The sequence below is a fragment of the Lepidothrix coronata genome, unplaced genomic scaffold, assembly GCF_001604755.1.
Source record: "Lepidothrix coronata isolate B3197 unplaced genomic scaffold, Lepidothrix_coronata-1.0 Scaffold15, whole genome shotgun sequence".
In the NCBI taxonomy this organism is placed as follows: domain Eukaryota; kingdom Metazoa; phylum Chordata; class Aves; order Passeriformes; family Pipridae; genus Lepidothrix; species Lepidothrix coronata.
Window position 1 is genome coordinate 3,369,405 of NW_016690195.1, and position 16,227 is coordinate 3,385,631.

Here is a 16,227-nt window from a genome sequence, read left to right on the forward strand (position 1 = left end):
CCGCCGCTGGAGGCTGCAATTTCTTTCATTAAAAGCAAGGAAGTCAATATATATTTTAGGCCTCAGTTCAACTGATGCAAATCTCATTCATCTGGATCCCAGGTGAGAGAAGAGAGACAGTTCAAGAGAGAACCAAGCTCTAAGTTTGGGGCAGTCAGCTGTGAGAGAAGGAAGAAATTCTGGGAGGAAGACTGTAAAGCTCAGCACCTTCCAGCTGTAACCTTAGGGCTGCAGAGTCAGGCTCCTCCTCATCCTCACCAGGAAGTCAGCAATTTTTGAGAAATTGCTCAGTGCTGCCATTTTCTATCCTGCTTCTTCTGTGGAACTGTTACTCTGTTTGGTCATGTACAGAAATGGGCATGCTCTGTTCCAAGGCACTTGGAGTCCCTGCTTTGTGGGAGTTCCTGGAGTGAAGCGAATTAAGTCTGATGATCAAAACATCAGAGCTAATTAAGGCATTTCCAAGAAAATATAGCTTATCAAAGACATTTTAGATCAAGTTTAGTTCTTGCTAAGTCAGCTCTTGAATGAGGTTCTTGATTAGCCAGAGTTCTTTCTATTCATTAAATCTTCCAGATACATGTTACATTGTTAGATATCTATCAGATATATTAGGACCAGTTAGAAAGAATAGACCATTTCAAGGGCATGGGAACTTGCCTGTCCCTACTATTTTATAAAATGTCAGTGGTCATTATAATAGCAATGTCTACTATGATGGTGGAAGAAGGTTTTGAGAGAGGATCTTTCAGCATTTCAATCTCTCTGTCTCTAGAGTTCATCTCTATATTTATCTGTATTCTGATTAAACTGAAAACATATAGTTATTTTCTGTGATGTACAGAAATGTCTCCTTCATGAAAGCATTGATTTTTTTTTTCTCCAAATTGTTTAGCTCTGAAAAACTTTAGTTCTTAAATTGAGATCATTACACCACAGGATACAGTACATGCTTTTCATTTTGTAAACCAAAGTTAAATTAAGTAATGTAGAAAAATATTGACTAATGTGATGATACTGAAGGCATCATTAAATGAAAACAGAACGAGATTTTTTAGAAATGACCGGTGACTTTGTTATTCAGTTTGACACATTTTAAAATAAACGCATAATGATTTGTTGGTTTTCAGCAGTTACAAGACATTAAGGCTGTTTAGAGCTTTTTTTGTTTGGAACACATAATAACCAAAAGCATTAATTACTTTAGGATCAACATCCTGAACCTGCTCTGAATTCTTTTAAGAAGTGATGACTAGGTCCATAGCTGCAGTGATCTTTGCTGTTGAGAAGTTGGTATTTTATTTGGTCAATAGACAAAACAGATATTGTTCAGTTCTGCCGCTTCCTATCCAAGTGAGATCCTTCTCAATTCAATCTTCTTTCTAGTACTTCTTCAGACAACTCTTCACAATACAACTGAAGCCTCAGTTTGGAGAGTAGGATCCACTCTGCTGACCTCTCTTTTAAAAATTTAAAGAATTTATTTATTGTAGAGATTTGTCACATCACTTCAATTACTTTTAAAATTCACGCATCTAATAAAATTTTATGTTTGCTAGTACTATGATATTCATTTCTACAATTCCATTTGGAAGTATTTTTCTATATACTTTTTAAACATAGATTAATAATGACTGAAATTTGGACACGGTTCAGCCTTCTTTATTTTAACAATGCATTTATTAAAAGACTCATGTTTCAAAGACATCCAGACATAAGGATGAATGGATTTTTAGGCATCTTAAAAATAATTATCCTATATAGTATAAGATTTCTGTATTAAGATAATATTTAGGCAAAATAAAGATTTCACTATGCATATGGAATAACATCATTCTCTCTGAGTTCAAGGGTTTTTTAATGACTTACTTCACTTTCACCTATTGTGAATTGTGTTGGATCAATGGTTTTGCTATCAAATTGCTTTCTCTTTAAAAAGTAATGAGGCAGTAGAAGATGTATTTGTGGATTTTATATTGATGAGATAAACTAAAAAAAAATTTAAAAAATTGAATGGTTGAAAAGCAAACATAAGTATTACTCTCTTTCTGCTGTTTTCCTAGCATTTTCCACAATTCACATAGGGTAGTATCGGCACTGATTTCCGAAAGTGTAGGTTCATGACTTCCCATATCTCTTTCCCATTAATTTTTCTAATAGTTTCACTAGAAATTGCCAGCAGAACAATAACCTTGATCCCATGCATAATGGGAAGCAAGATCCTGTCAAAGTGTGGCCCATTATTTATGCTCTCTGCAGGAGTACATTTTTCTTTCTTACATTTCTCCCTTGCTCCGATATGATTTCTCTCTGAGGATGACTTCATCCTCTGCTTCAATACTCATTTACGAAATGGTATTTCCTTAAAATATGACATCTATTTCTCTCTTCAGTCTGTGTGCTGTAAAATAGATCATAATTTTGTCAGTTATCCTCCATGACCAATAGTTCTGGAAAAATATTTAGTTCTAATAATGCATGCTATTTTTGGTGTGTAGCTTGGAGGCTGTTGCTCCATATTTATGGGGCTGTTTTAATTGAATTTAATATAATTTTGAAAAAAATCCAGAGTCTATCTAAAAGTTAATGTATTTCTAATTAAAGTAAATTTCATTTGGCTTAAAATTCTTTTGCATTAATTACCAAACTTGGATTTCAGATTATTTATGAGCTGCCAAATTATTTGATAGGGATCCAATGTATTTTCATTTCTTTGTGACAGAGGAATGCCCTGAGCGATTTACAACCTTTGATATGCATTCAGAGTATTTGTTGGCATCAGTCAGCTGAATTTAAGTGCATGAACTGAGTTCTGAATATTGATGTTAGTGTGTTTTGGTCTTCATAATTTTTAACTCTAAGACAAGCTGTGGTAATGTCATTATTAAACCTTTTAACCTGTAGAGGCTATGAAAATTGATTAAACCAATGAAGCTTTAAATAATTACTGAAAGCCATTCTGATACATTCAATTTTTATGCCTGAACCATTAGACTGTATCTCGTGCGTGCACTGTATAAAACATACAGCACAAGCAAATTTTCTATGTCTATTTTTGTGTCATCCCAATTAAGGAAACTGTAAAGTAGCTATATCTAATACCTTCCTAGCTCCCTCATTGTTGAGTGTGTTAATGGTTCTGGAAGTGCACAAAGTATCCATGGGTTCCCTTCAGTAAATGTTCAATAAGAGTGCACAAATGTATACACTAGCATGCAGTGAATATGCCTCTGGATGTAGAGCACCATACTTGGTTGGTTGACTAAACTCATTAAGTTAAATTAATTTGATGGGTTTTATTATTTTTCTTTTTTTAATGCATGATTTATATTACTTTTATTATTATTTCTGCATTTTCTCTCTCCCCCTCTTTTTGTTTTACATATTGCTTTCATTTGTTTATAGAAGAAAAGAAAGCAGATCCAGAGAATGGGGATACAGGTAGGGTGACTTATTCAAAGTATTTTTTGTGGTTTTGCCCTTAAGTTCTTTGATCTATTATGTTTAAACAAATGTGTAGAATAGAGTTGGATCACAATTTTGATATATTTTTGGGATTTCAAAATAGACAAATTTTGAAATTTTCCCAAATTTTCCCAAATGTATTTCCTTTGCTTTTTTAGTGGAGTCAAATTAGGGTGAGAAATGGGAAGAAGAAACCAGAACCAGCTGAAGAAGGCTGTCATACACTTTAAGACTTCTGTTCTGTTCTTCCCTCTCCAGACATGGTGTGCTCAGCTCACACCTCCTTTTTCTTCTCTGTTACAGGTTTCTGATTTCCAGAATCTCAGTCTTTATTTTGTCCCTTCATTGCTAGTTTTTTCTCATGCCTGAGTGGCTATGCCTCCCAAATTTTGTATCCCTTTTGTCTATATGTCTCCAAAACTCAATCTATCCTAATACACTCTACTTCCATACACCAGTTTCCCTTTTACCCTCTGTGCCCCAGAAGCCTCACTGTACAGCAAACTCCTCCAAACACATCACTATCATCAGCATCTATAGGAACCAGAATGCTTTGATAACTCCCACCAGAAGGCAATGAAAGAAAGAATGGAAGAACAGAGGTCCCAGCTGTTTTCATTTTTATTTTTTAAATACATAGGTTTGCCTTCAGCTAAGCTGGGGAATAAGGCCGGTTTGTTGTCCCTTTTGTCTCTGCTATGGATCACAGGCTATCAACTGAAGGGTCTTACCTACCCTAGAGAGTAGCCAATGTCTTACCTGAAGAGCAAATAACAGTCTTTAGCTCCAGGCTGAATTGAGAGATTGCTTATCTCCTTGTAAAACTGTGATCCCTGAGCAGCTGAGGTCAGAAAAAGTTAGGTATGAACCAAATTACTGATTATAGCCCCCAAATATTCAGTTTTCAGTTACGAGGAAAGCTTTAATGGTGAAGTAGCTGAATCTTATCTTATTTTCAAGTTAAACATGAAAATAATGGTTTTTATTTGAAGGTGGAGCAGTGATTCCAGTACCTGCAGGCACCCTTTTTGTCTGTGTCTTGAGACATTTCCCTATCTTTTGTTATAGGATATCCTGTAGCTAAAGTTGTAATTGTAATCCTTTGTCTACTGGTTACATTTCCATAGATAAAAACAAAGGTCAAAGTACAATTCATATGGCCTAAGGTTTAATTTACAGTGGTCACTAGAGCTAAGCTCTGGCACAACTTAGTCTCTAACTACAGTTCTTGTGGATCTGAGGGCAGGTTACAGGGCTGCTGTGCACAATATTTGGGTGTCTTACTCTGGCATTTCAGGACAGTCTTTACACTGTAGTGGTGCTGCTTTCCCTCAGCACACTCTTTTCTGAAAAGACGGAGAATGGCTAATAATGAATCAGCAGCTAGCTCTGTCAGCCAGGAATTTCCCTGTGCCCATGAAAACTCCACTGTACCAACCTTCAGGCCATGGCTCTCTAATGTTGGAGTTATTCAAAATAAGCAAAACTCCAACATATTGCCTACAGTGCAATTATCCCAGTTATGTTTGGTGAGCAACACCAGGCTGTTTTCTTCCATTCAGTCTTTTCTATTTTTTGTGTTCCTATGGCTGACATTTGAGTGTCTCATTGGATATTTCTGTTGGAGGTACAGCTACTGTTTAGAAGCAAAATTCCAGAAGGAAGTTAAGGTAGAAATGTACAAATGAACTCATTTTGCCTGGCCAAAATTTATACTTTGGTACATCATGGCAGTAGATCAATATATCAGAAGTAGCTTTACTTTTTCTAGTGTCAGATTCTGTAGTCCTGAAAATGTTGTGCTGGGCTCTAGCTAAGGATCTGAATAACACAAGGGCTCAGTCAGCCCTCGTGTTATTCAGACATGTGAAAACTTATGCTCCTACATTTTTGCCACCGTGGATACCTAATGGTTAGATTCAGGCTAGTTCTGGTTTATCTACATATGCTCTATAAACAGCTCCTGATTACAGTGAAGTCCTTAGGATAGGACTGATGTTCAGTCTTGGTTACTAAACTCATGTTAAAAGCTGAATGTACACAGGGAGTTACTGAACTCTAGAAGAATTTTCTGCTTCTGCTAGATACCCTCACATAGGTTTCAGCAGGTATAGATTTGCCAGCAGAAGTGGAGATGATGACAGCCCTGCATTTGCACCATTTAGTGCAACATGGACCACGTGAATGGGAAGGGCCATGACATTCTCTCAACCTTTCCTACTGCCATCTGGCTTAAGTTACGGTGAGATCAGCCCCTGGCAGCCAGGAACCCTGCACACTTTCTGCATGGCAGTTCCAGAGCTGATCTTCTGCATTATGAACTTTCCACTGCCCTCAGGTTTTCCTCTTTTTTGCATATAACTGAATCCACTCACTTGTTAAAAGACAGTTTCAAAAATGCAAAGCAAGTTAGATTTTCCTTTAATAAGATTTTATGGGAATAGAACAATGTTTTTTCAAAATTCTTCTGTCTTGTTTTTCTCCTAGACAAAAATAAACCACAAATTTTGCTTGTTTTGCTGCAGAGGTCTCACCAAGTTCTTACGTGTTATGCTCCTCTTTTGAATGGTATATTTCAGAGTGCTGGGTTTTGCATATTGTAGGCAATTGGATTTCTGAAAATCTAGCTTTCACTTTGCCAGCTGAACATAGATAAGAATGGATATTTTCTCAAGTAATTGTGAAATTTCTAATTTACGATCAAGAAGTGCTATTTCATCACTTCTTGTAATTTCCTGAAATTTAGCAGGATGTTTGGCGAAAAAGAATGCATGCAATGATTTCATAAGAAAACAGAAGAAAAATTGACAATATTTCTATTTTGCAAAAAATATCTCCTTTCTTTACATTACTGAAAAATGCCAAGTGGATTTGCAGAATGTTATGACAAAATAACAAAAAAAGCAAAAGATGACTTCTTTCTTTGAGCAGACGTAACACCTTATATGTTACTTCTGTTATTGAAAAAAGAAAATATCATTTTCCAGTGTAAAGTTTTTTTTTTCAAGAGAAAAAATATATCTTTAGAGCTTTTAAAACGATATACTAAAAAAGTCACTTCATCTTTACAATAATTTGACAAATGCTGCTATGGGGCGTATAATAGTTGAGGAAAATTGTGGTAGGAAAAACTAGATGTGTTTTATTTGAGGAATTTTCATTTGCTGCTCTCCTTTCTATTTTATTTCTCCCTATAAAATACCACTTCTTCTTTCTAATTAATTTTTCTTTATTTTAATTTCTCTTAGAATCTTTTCATTCATGTTGTTGTGGGGAATAAGGATGTGGAGTTAGAATACAAAAATCAGAAGCCAGAGGGTTTATAGGGAACAGTACAATTTAGTCTTTTTGCATTCCCACTTTCTTTCACCTTCTCTCCTTTTCCTATGAAGTGCCCCAACATTTACCTGGCAGATCTCATAGTATTTGCTACTACCTTTTATTGTTCTCAAGAAAGACATCACAAAGCTCAGAGGCCCTGCATAGGTCCTGTGCAGAGCCCCACTTTACTATTAGATTGTGACTTGCAACCGAGGCTTAGAGTTTAAATCAGTTTTATTTAGTACACTGAAATATCATATTCCCATCTCAGTTCCATATATACAGTCCAGATTGTTCAATGCATATAATATACAGAAACTTCCATTTATGACTAGTGGGATTCTAAAATTTTAATCCTAAATAAGTTTTGTGTTAAAATTATGAAAAGTTTAAGGCAATGTCAGTCAAAATGAGCATGTTTTAGCATTCAGTGCAAAATGAACTATTCGTGATTTATACCATGTTAAAATGGAGAAGAATCAAACCTGTGTGTGTATAATCGCTACCTATATTTTGTTTGAAAATCTTTTCTGAGTGGTTGCCTTCCTCTTTTTTTTCTGCTTCTCAGTTTTCCACCTCAGCTTTGGCACCTCCTTATTTTACAAAGTAAACTGTGGTGTTACTGTACCAGCTGGTTGAAACCAGCTGCTGCCTGAGTCATGTAGTAAGAACCCATCTCTGACTGAAACTAATCACATATTTGATCCAAGAATGAATCCTGAAATCATTCTTGAAATTGTGTGTCATTAGAACATAATACAATGATGCCACTGGGTGGCTCTTTAAGATTCTTTTAGACATCTTTAAATAGTTTTGAGCATACCAAGAATATGCTCTAATAGTAAACAGAAGGTCTGCTAGTCTGTGGTGGTCACTTGACTAGTAATTTGGTATGTCACATTATAGTAAATGCAGAACCAGGATCTGCACCCAAATAAGCAAGTTGTCTTTGCATTCCTTTTTATTAAATGAAAGACTCAATTTCTCTTAATTATTTTTGAAATAATAAAGTTATATTCTGTGGAAGCATTGTGTTCCATTTATATTTAGTTTTCCACAAAGTTGTTTTCATTTGAATTGTGTAGATAATACAACATTTATTAAGACTGCTGAAATACTTATCTGATATTTTCCTCCTGTTACAACTTTTTAGTTTTCTGCAACATTGTACTTCAGAAATTAAAATTATATACATAGAATTTAAGTAAATCAAATTTCATCTCTTTTTGTTAAAACTTCCATAAATATAATTTTAACCTTGGAATTGAGGACTGCTTGTGTATTTATTTTCTTTTTTTTTTTTTTTAACTTAACAGGTGCAATGGATGTAGAAGAAAGGAATCGCCAAATGAAAATGAGCAAGTACAAACAGGTAGCAGGATCAGATTCCAGGCTGGAACAAGATTATCATTCTAAGGCAAGGGAGTTTTGTTTTGAAAAGCGACAAAATATACTAAACTGAAATATCCAACATCCTTTTAGAAAGTAATAGATGAGTGGCAGGTTTTTTCTTCAGTAAAAGTTTCTTGTGTGTCTATAATAAAATTTTTGGAAATGTGCAGCAAAACAATACACAGTGTTCTTGATTATTAAAATTTAAGAAGGCTAAGTTAAAGCAAATGAAATAGGCAGTGTAATTATCCATTGAAAGGAACAATAGTTCCATGATTTAAAAACTCAAAGAGAAGTAAAAAAGATGTTATTGAGTGACAGATGGAATGAGCCCTATTGAAACTTGTTCATGGCTTTCACATAGTTCAACAAAGAGTTTTCTTGATCTATTGAAAACTGGAAGATGCAGCGTTAGTTACTTGTTACAATTAGCACTTGGAAAGGTATTTTATACACCAACAAAAGCTTTCACCCCAGCTGTGGCAGTTTTCCAAGAAGCTGAATCTCTGTGTAGTAATATAACCTTAAATATACTGTCCAAAATTTCCTGCTATCTGGAACAGGGTCACGTCATATAGACTGTGTTAATTAAAATAATCAAGATATTTTCAATTTAAACTTCTATTATGCAAAAATAATTTAGTGTCCTCTGAAAGACTTCATTAATTGAGGTCAGATCGTAAGTGGAAAACACGAGACTTCTGACCTATAAAAGCGGGCTGAGGAAGAGAAGTCTGTTTTGGACTTTTATTTCCAGGGTCTAGTTCCTTGCTCCCAGTATTGGCAAAGCTGCTGTAAAATGAGATATTTAATATCTGAAGGCAAAGAAATTGTCAAATTTATTAAATATTATTGGTTTTGAAGAAAATGTGACTAATACCCTTGTTATAATTACTTTTTAGAATATACATTTCAGTGCGGGAAAATAGAGGAAGAACTTTAGCAAAGCCCATTTCAAAATGAAAAACCCTGTTAACGAAAATAGAATTGACAGAGAACCCCCAAAACTGTGAAAATGGCTTAAAATACTTTAAAACTCTTTAGATGTGCTCCATGATTTTTTGGGTTTTTACATTTGTAGTTTTTACTATGCAAGGCACAGGAATGTTTATTAATGCATGGGAGGGACTTGGTATAATGTTGTGTTTAGATGTTTCTTTTGACACCTATAGCAAAATTATTTTCCTGTGTTTCTATACTGTGGGCTTTGAAAGGTGTTACCTTTTAGAGATGAGAATAACACTGTGAGCAGACCTTATCGTAAGTGTTGTGATTGTATGTACCACAAAAATATGACTTTATGTATTGTATGTATAACCAGATTTTAATTTAATCTGCTGATTTTCCTGCTCCCTCTATGCTTGACTGAAATATGAGTCAGAAGTAGGACTGGTGTGGAGAAAATGGGTTCTCATGTGAAGGAGCTGAATAGAATATAACTACCTAAGGAAGTATTTACTATCTTTGTTTTTCCATTTCACCTACACCATATTATTGGGCCTCACTCTACATCTTTTATATTTTTAATTAAAATTTTAACTTCAGTATTATTGGAATGTATTAAAGAGGAAAATTATAAATGGAATTATTTTATGAATATGGTGATTTATTTATTGCACATATCAAACAAAATGTCTCCAGAAATAAACAGTTAATTTACTCTTCTGCCAAAGTGTAGTTTCAGTACTTGAAAATGAGTTATTTATTCTATCAATGAACTTGTGGAACTAGACACTGAGTACTTGTATATATGTATTAAATCAAAATTCATTCTTAAAACTGTGTAGTTTTAAAGTCATATGAGAACCATAACTCTCTTAAACATATGAGTCTTCACTCTTTTACTACCACTGCTTCAATTCCCCTTAATTGAGTTCTTATATTATCTAGAGAGAGAAAAATGAGTAAGTACAATTTGTCTATCTGGGTTCTACAAAAATTCTTCTGGAATCATGAACTGAAACACATATGTCAAATGCTGACTGAAATCTCATGTTTTGTGCAGTATACAGTGACTTTGATTTTTTAAACCTGTCAACTGGCACAAGCAGGCAATGAAGCCACACATGAGAAAAATGTCATTAAGTAGACATTAAGCCACGTTCAGGAGAGCTAGCACATGGAATTTTCTTTTACTTTTCTGTGCTATAATTTTTTCTTTAAATGGAAATCAACAGCAACTATATGTCCCTCATGATTACTTTAAGACAAAAATATCCTTCATTGCTGAAAAAGCAAAGGCTATAAAAACAGTTGTTGTATTAAATATTAAAATATTAAAGAAGACATCCTGTATTATACCACTCTAACTTTGTTCTACCTCTAGAAGTCAATACTAGAGGCTTTAGAGGAAGTTACATACCCTTCTGTGGTGCATAGTTAATAACAATAAGAAGCTTGTGGGAAAAGTTTACTTCCAGACCTCGGTATTCTTAGAAGCTGCTGAAATAGGAAATTGATTTTCCCCTCATATTTTTTTCCTCATGATTCATAAAATTGCAGGTTGTATTTTTATTATTCTTATACATGCCTCATTGTATTTGAAACAATGTTATTCTGCTTTCATAATATTTTGTATACATTAGCTTGGCAGGTAATACAGTGTGTAAAGGAGTTATTTCTTTAAATAACATCTTTCAGAAGCTGCTAAAGTATGATTTTAGGGCAGATATAGGGAAAGCAGGCAATATATTTATTTTTATATAATGTTTACAACTAAGCAGACATGAGAGGAAAAACATTGTGGGCACTAAGGATTAGGTATTGGAACAACGATTTCTGCTTATTGAGTACCAGGAGACTTGTACTAAATAGGATATATACTAAAGTCTGAATTGTGGCGCTGGTAGAAGCTGACACAGAAGTAAACCTGAATTCTGGAAATACAGAAAAAATCACAGTAGCACAAGAGTATTCCACCAGAGACAAAATTAACCATTTACCATGCTGATTTGTGTAATTTTCCTCAAGGATCTTTCAACGTCTGGTTTATTGTTTTGCATAAAAACTAAGCTTCCCAATTCTAAAGTGTTTAATCAAGATGCACTGTGAAGAGGAAAGGACCAGGATGGGAACTGATGAGCCCCATGCTAGATTCACATTGTTCACACTTGGTTGAACTGACTTTTGAAGTCAGTTCTCAAACTACCTCATCAAACCTCTCTGAGCCTCTCTGCCTTGCTGAGCCCTGATAGTGCTATGTTTGGTGGGAATACCTTCCCCTGGCCATTCCCACTGCTGCTCAGATTCAGGAAACCTTGCTGACAAACAAAGGATGAAGGGTGTGAGAAATCATGCCTCTCCTCTCTCCTTGCCCCATGACTAGAACTTGGCCAGTGGATCATCTGAGGAGAGTTGAAATGCTTTGCTGCTACTGAGAAAAATGAGAGAAGATACTTCTTGTATGTGGAGTCCTAGAAGTGTTTGCAAACAGCGTGAAGTTTGCAGTCAAATGTAGAATCAAGAGAGAATTCCATCAACTCAGGCTATATTAGCTACTTAAAAAAAATCTGAGTCACTACAAGCATAAAATGTCAAACAAAGGATTTATGTAGGAGCTGGAATAGTGGAAAACCATGGCTTTCTTTAGGAATAAAGGTAAAACAGAGACTGGCAACTAGCTGACACACATTTAAACTTCAAAGTGTCTTGAGACTCATTTTATTTGTTTTATTAGGAGAAAAAAATGACCTACAAAAAGGCAGAGAAATCCAGTTACTTAATATAGCAATTAGTAATAGTCAGTAATGTAGTAATTAGGAACATAGTATGTTAGAGCAACAAGGAATAAAGTAGGGATAAAAGAGGTAAAAGACCAGATAAAACCTGAAATTTTTGCTGAACAAGCTTATTTAGACTTATAAAGAGTACATCAAATAAACAATTATACAGAACATCAAAGAGGATTTCTCAACTCCACCTCTAATGATTCATATTGGTGATAAGACTGAAACTTCCTGCACCATCAGATGCATGTAAAGCTGCAGTTCCCGATAATCAATAACCACAATACAAGTTCAATATAGAAGCGTAATTCTCCGTGTTTGGTGTACGAAACTAGTACTATTAGGCATACTAGCATACTGCTTTATGATCTTCTAAACTGATAACAAGACCAAGACAAATTAAACTGTGGAAAAGAAGAGTCAAGCACGTGCTCAGTTCATTGGAGTAGTGTAGATGCAGCTGAAATGCTCTTGGAGCGTGCAGACACTGAACAGCTGCAGTTCTTCAGACTGAGACACTTTGATTCAGCAATGAATCAAGTAACACCTTGTGGGTTACCTGTGTGAGAGAATGTGCAAAAGGTAAGAGCTGTAACACTGGAGGTGGAAGAGGCTGAATTTGAATACCTCAGAAGCAGATCTCAATTCTCATTCTTGCAATATGCAAAAGCATCCAAGAGCTGCCTTTTTCCTCTGAAACCTGCAGTAAATAGTTGTGTCATTGTTACAGCTACATCTGGTATCCTCTGATTGGTGCTGTTGATTGAAACCTTTGATTTGATGATGTTTTGGGAATGCCCTTGTCTTCTCCTTATAGATCAAAGCAGAGCAGCAAAGATTGCTAGCAGAAGCACTTGTCACTTTTCTTCTTGAAACCCTTGTGGAGTTGAACAAACATCCAAGTTAAAGAGATGTTGACATCATTGATAATTTACTGCACATAAGCTGTATTTGATTTATGTTGGGTTTATATTAGCAATTACTTTAGAGTTTGGGAGTTCTGGGAAGATCATGATATGCCCAGTAATAATTTGATAATTTATAATAATTATGAATATACATCTTTGATGCTATAATTGTTTCTTACAAATTCTGTTGTGAAGGATGTAAATAGAAATATTCAAAATATTGAGTACAAAATGGAGGCTTTGTTAGATATCCATATTTCCTCAAAACAGTGCATAAATTGTTTTGTATACATTTCTATTTAACATACCAGTTAAATTTTAAAAATTTAAATATCTGGATAAAACTTGGAAAGACAAAATAATTAGAATGGACCTTGGCTGAAAAATAATTAAGAAGTCAAAGCTAACATGGATAAGACCACACACAAATATTCAATGCAATAAATTTTTATAGAATACCTGTTCAGCTAAGGACCTAACTAGTAGAATTTGATAAATTTACAAATGGGAATATCTGTGTGTACTTTTATGGGTTCCCTTCATCTTCCCTTTGCCCACTTCTGCTCAAATAAGCTCTTTGCTTCAGGAAAGAAACCAAACACCAATTAGGCTAACAAAGAATTTCCCAGGTGAGGAAACTTTTCAGTTATTGACTGTTCCATGTCTTTTGTACTTTCCTATGGAGTAATCAGTATTTGTACTTTTGGGCTGGAAACTTGGTGGCTCAACCAGCTCTCTGGTCTGGAATGACATGTTGTGTCACTCCCAACAGCCTTTGAGTGCTCAGGTTACACAATCAGTCATGCTCATGTGTGATATGTAAGGAATTTTAATTCTCAGTGCAGAGAGTCTCTCTGCCCCATAGTGCTGATAACATTTATATTTCCAATCAAGTATTTTATTGTATTTTTAATATAAAAAGGTTGTGGAATGAATTGCTGAAGTTTAAGTTCTGGTTGTTATAAGTACAGGATTTAAAGTTCAATTATAAGACTTAAAAATATAGCTAGATGAAATACATTCAGAATTTTAGAACTAAGCTCTATATACAGGGTAATGTAGAAAACATATTTTCTTTAATTTCTATTTTATCAGACTGTATTTTGCTGATGTGTTAAAAGTCATTTAGTGACTTTGAATATAGATGTGGATTGCTGTGATTTCTAGTACTTCCTTCTTTAGTCAAAGATGTGCAAATCCTCAGAAAATATTTCTGCTGCTGTCGTTTTTCATTTAACTCTATCTCTCTTTAATTTATCTTGGCTTTGATAATCTTCTAATTTATTTTTTTTAATCTTGAGTATCCATGTCTCAATTAGAAATTTAATGTATTTTAAATGTAATAGTGTGGTTAACAAAAATAATGCAGTTAACAAAAATACTGCATTCATATATGATATTTGTGGCTGAAATATAAACATCTGAAAGACTGATACTGGCTGTCTTTATCTGTCAGCAGGTACTTTCTGTTGTCACCCATTTTCTTAGTTTTTGTGTAAGCCTCTATTGCTAATCATATATATAGAAAGCTGAGCTAAATACATTATAAAATGTTCAGAAAGTACCTTATAATTTTACAACAAATCTGAAAGAGAAAAAATGACTCCTGAAAGTAAAAACATAAACCCATCAGTCTATTTTGGCTCTGAATTTTTATTTTTTATTGGAGTCTATTTAAAAAAAAAGGGCTTTTCAATGGCAGAAAATTATCTTTTTCCATTAAAAAGAAAACAAAAAAAACCCTAAGTGTAACACAAGTCTTGTGTTCTACTCTTACAGCAATGAGTTAAATATTCTTTTGCAAAAAGCAAGTATTTTTAAGAAAAAAATTGCTTTATCAAACACATATATATCAAATATACAGCAAGACAAAAAGATATACAAAAAGATTTCTACCAAAGGCAGATTTGATTGAGTATTCACATTTTAAAATCACTTCTATGATATTTTGATCAACTTCCAGCCAAAACAATCACTGCAATTTATTTTAAATCCTTTTATCCTTTTTGTAATAGAAGATATTTTCCTTTCAGAACTGCTTTGTATAGACAAGTGAATTGCTAAACTGTTGGTCTTTTGGTTCAGAGTGGCTGTTTTTTCATATTAAACTCAATATTTCTGTTTACAGTTTTTATCTGCTTTTAAGCTGTAAAATTCCAAGATGCTACTGAATTGAGTAACAATTAATGAGTAACAAATACTGTGGCTATGCTTGAATTAACTATCTAAGTTGTTCTGAAACTGATGCTATGCTGATAATAAATGGGACAATCTACAAAAAACAAGACAAAAATTAACTGGGAAATATGTACTAAATATCTGGCTGCCAAAGTGTGACATTCAAAAATAGAGAATATATAAATTTAATTGAATTGCTGCAACAGTCAGGGAGCTCTAAGAAATGAGAATAGTAATCTGTGATAACACATATCACACCAAACTGCAGCCTGTGCTACTTAATCCTGTGCCAGGCAGAATAGATGCAAAAAGAATATTATTCACATTTGAAATATAACAAGGGTAGAGCAATGGCTCCATGATAGAAACATGGTTTTTAGATCAATTTGCTAGGCTATTGACCTTGAAACATCAAAGAAAACATGGCATGCACTTAGGATGGACCTGAAGTCTCAGTGCAGCGTCTGTATGGATCCTGCTTAAATGTGTAGGATTCTAAATGAATCATAGAATCATAGAACCGTAGAATGGTTTGGGTTGGAAGGGTTGTTAAAGATCATCTACTCCCAACCTCCCTGCCATGGGGGTTGACTAGGTCAGGTTGCTCCAAGCCCCATCAAGCCTGACTTTGAACACTTCCAGGGATGGCGCATCCACAACTGTTTCAATGCTTCGTCACCCTCACAGTAAATAATTTCTTCCTTATATCTAAATGTACCCTCTTTCAGGGAAAAGCCATTACTCCTTGTCCTATCACTACATGCCCTTGTAAAAAAATCCCTCTCCAGCTTTCTTGTAGGCCTGCTTTAGGCACTGAGTGCTGCTAGGTCTCCCTGGAGCCTTCTTTTCTCCAGGCTGAAGAAGCAGAACCTTTGTCTGTCTGCTTCACAGGGGATGGTTCAGAAGGCACCAGGCACTACCAGACTTAGAAGCAGGAGAGCTGACTGACCCCTCACCTCACACACCCCCTGCCCTGCCCAGCTCTCCTGCCCTGCAGCAGCTTGAGGAGGTGCACCTGGGATGGCCACTGGTGTTGCTCCCCGTGGTTCAGCTGCGCATGCCTTAGATGAAGGATTTGCCCAGAGTTTACTGTTGTTATTTGTAATTTTTACTATAATCTTGAGGCCAGTAAAGTGGTTTTAGCAGTGTGGATGTTTTCTTCACCTCTGGGGGTGCATCTCTTTGGTCAATGGGTTGATTTTCTTTGATAGCAGCCCCAAAATTATCAGTACAAATTT

The 16,227-nt window shown here is 34.9% G+C and overlaps 1 protein-coding gene across 43 annotated transcripts in view; it reads left to right on the forward strand.

The window, feature by feature from the left end:
- The window catches only part of RIMS2 (regulating synaptic membrane exocytosis 2), a 448,944-nt gene that overhangs the window by 345,858 nt on the left and 86,859 nt on the right, over nt 1-16,227 (forward strand). For 25 of the 43 annotated variants that reach the window (XM_017806448.1, XM_017806450.1, XM_017806457.1 and 22 more), the window contains 2 exons: nt 3,406-3,441; nt 8,103-8,203. The exons of 7 other annotated variants lie outside the window; for them this stretch is intronic. In XM_017806448.1, the coding sequence (XP_017661937.1) occupies nt 3,406-3,441; nt 8,103-8,203 (137 nt within the window). The remainder of the gene's footprint in view (nt 1-3,405; nt 3,442-8,102; nt 8,204-16,227) is intronic. 11 more of the 43 variants (XM_017806452.1, XM_017806458.1, XM_017806461.1 and 8 more) reach the window with 3 other exon arrangements.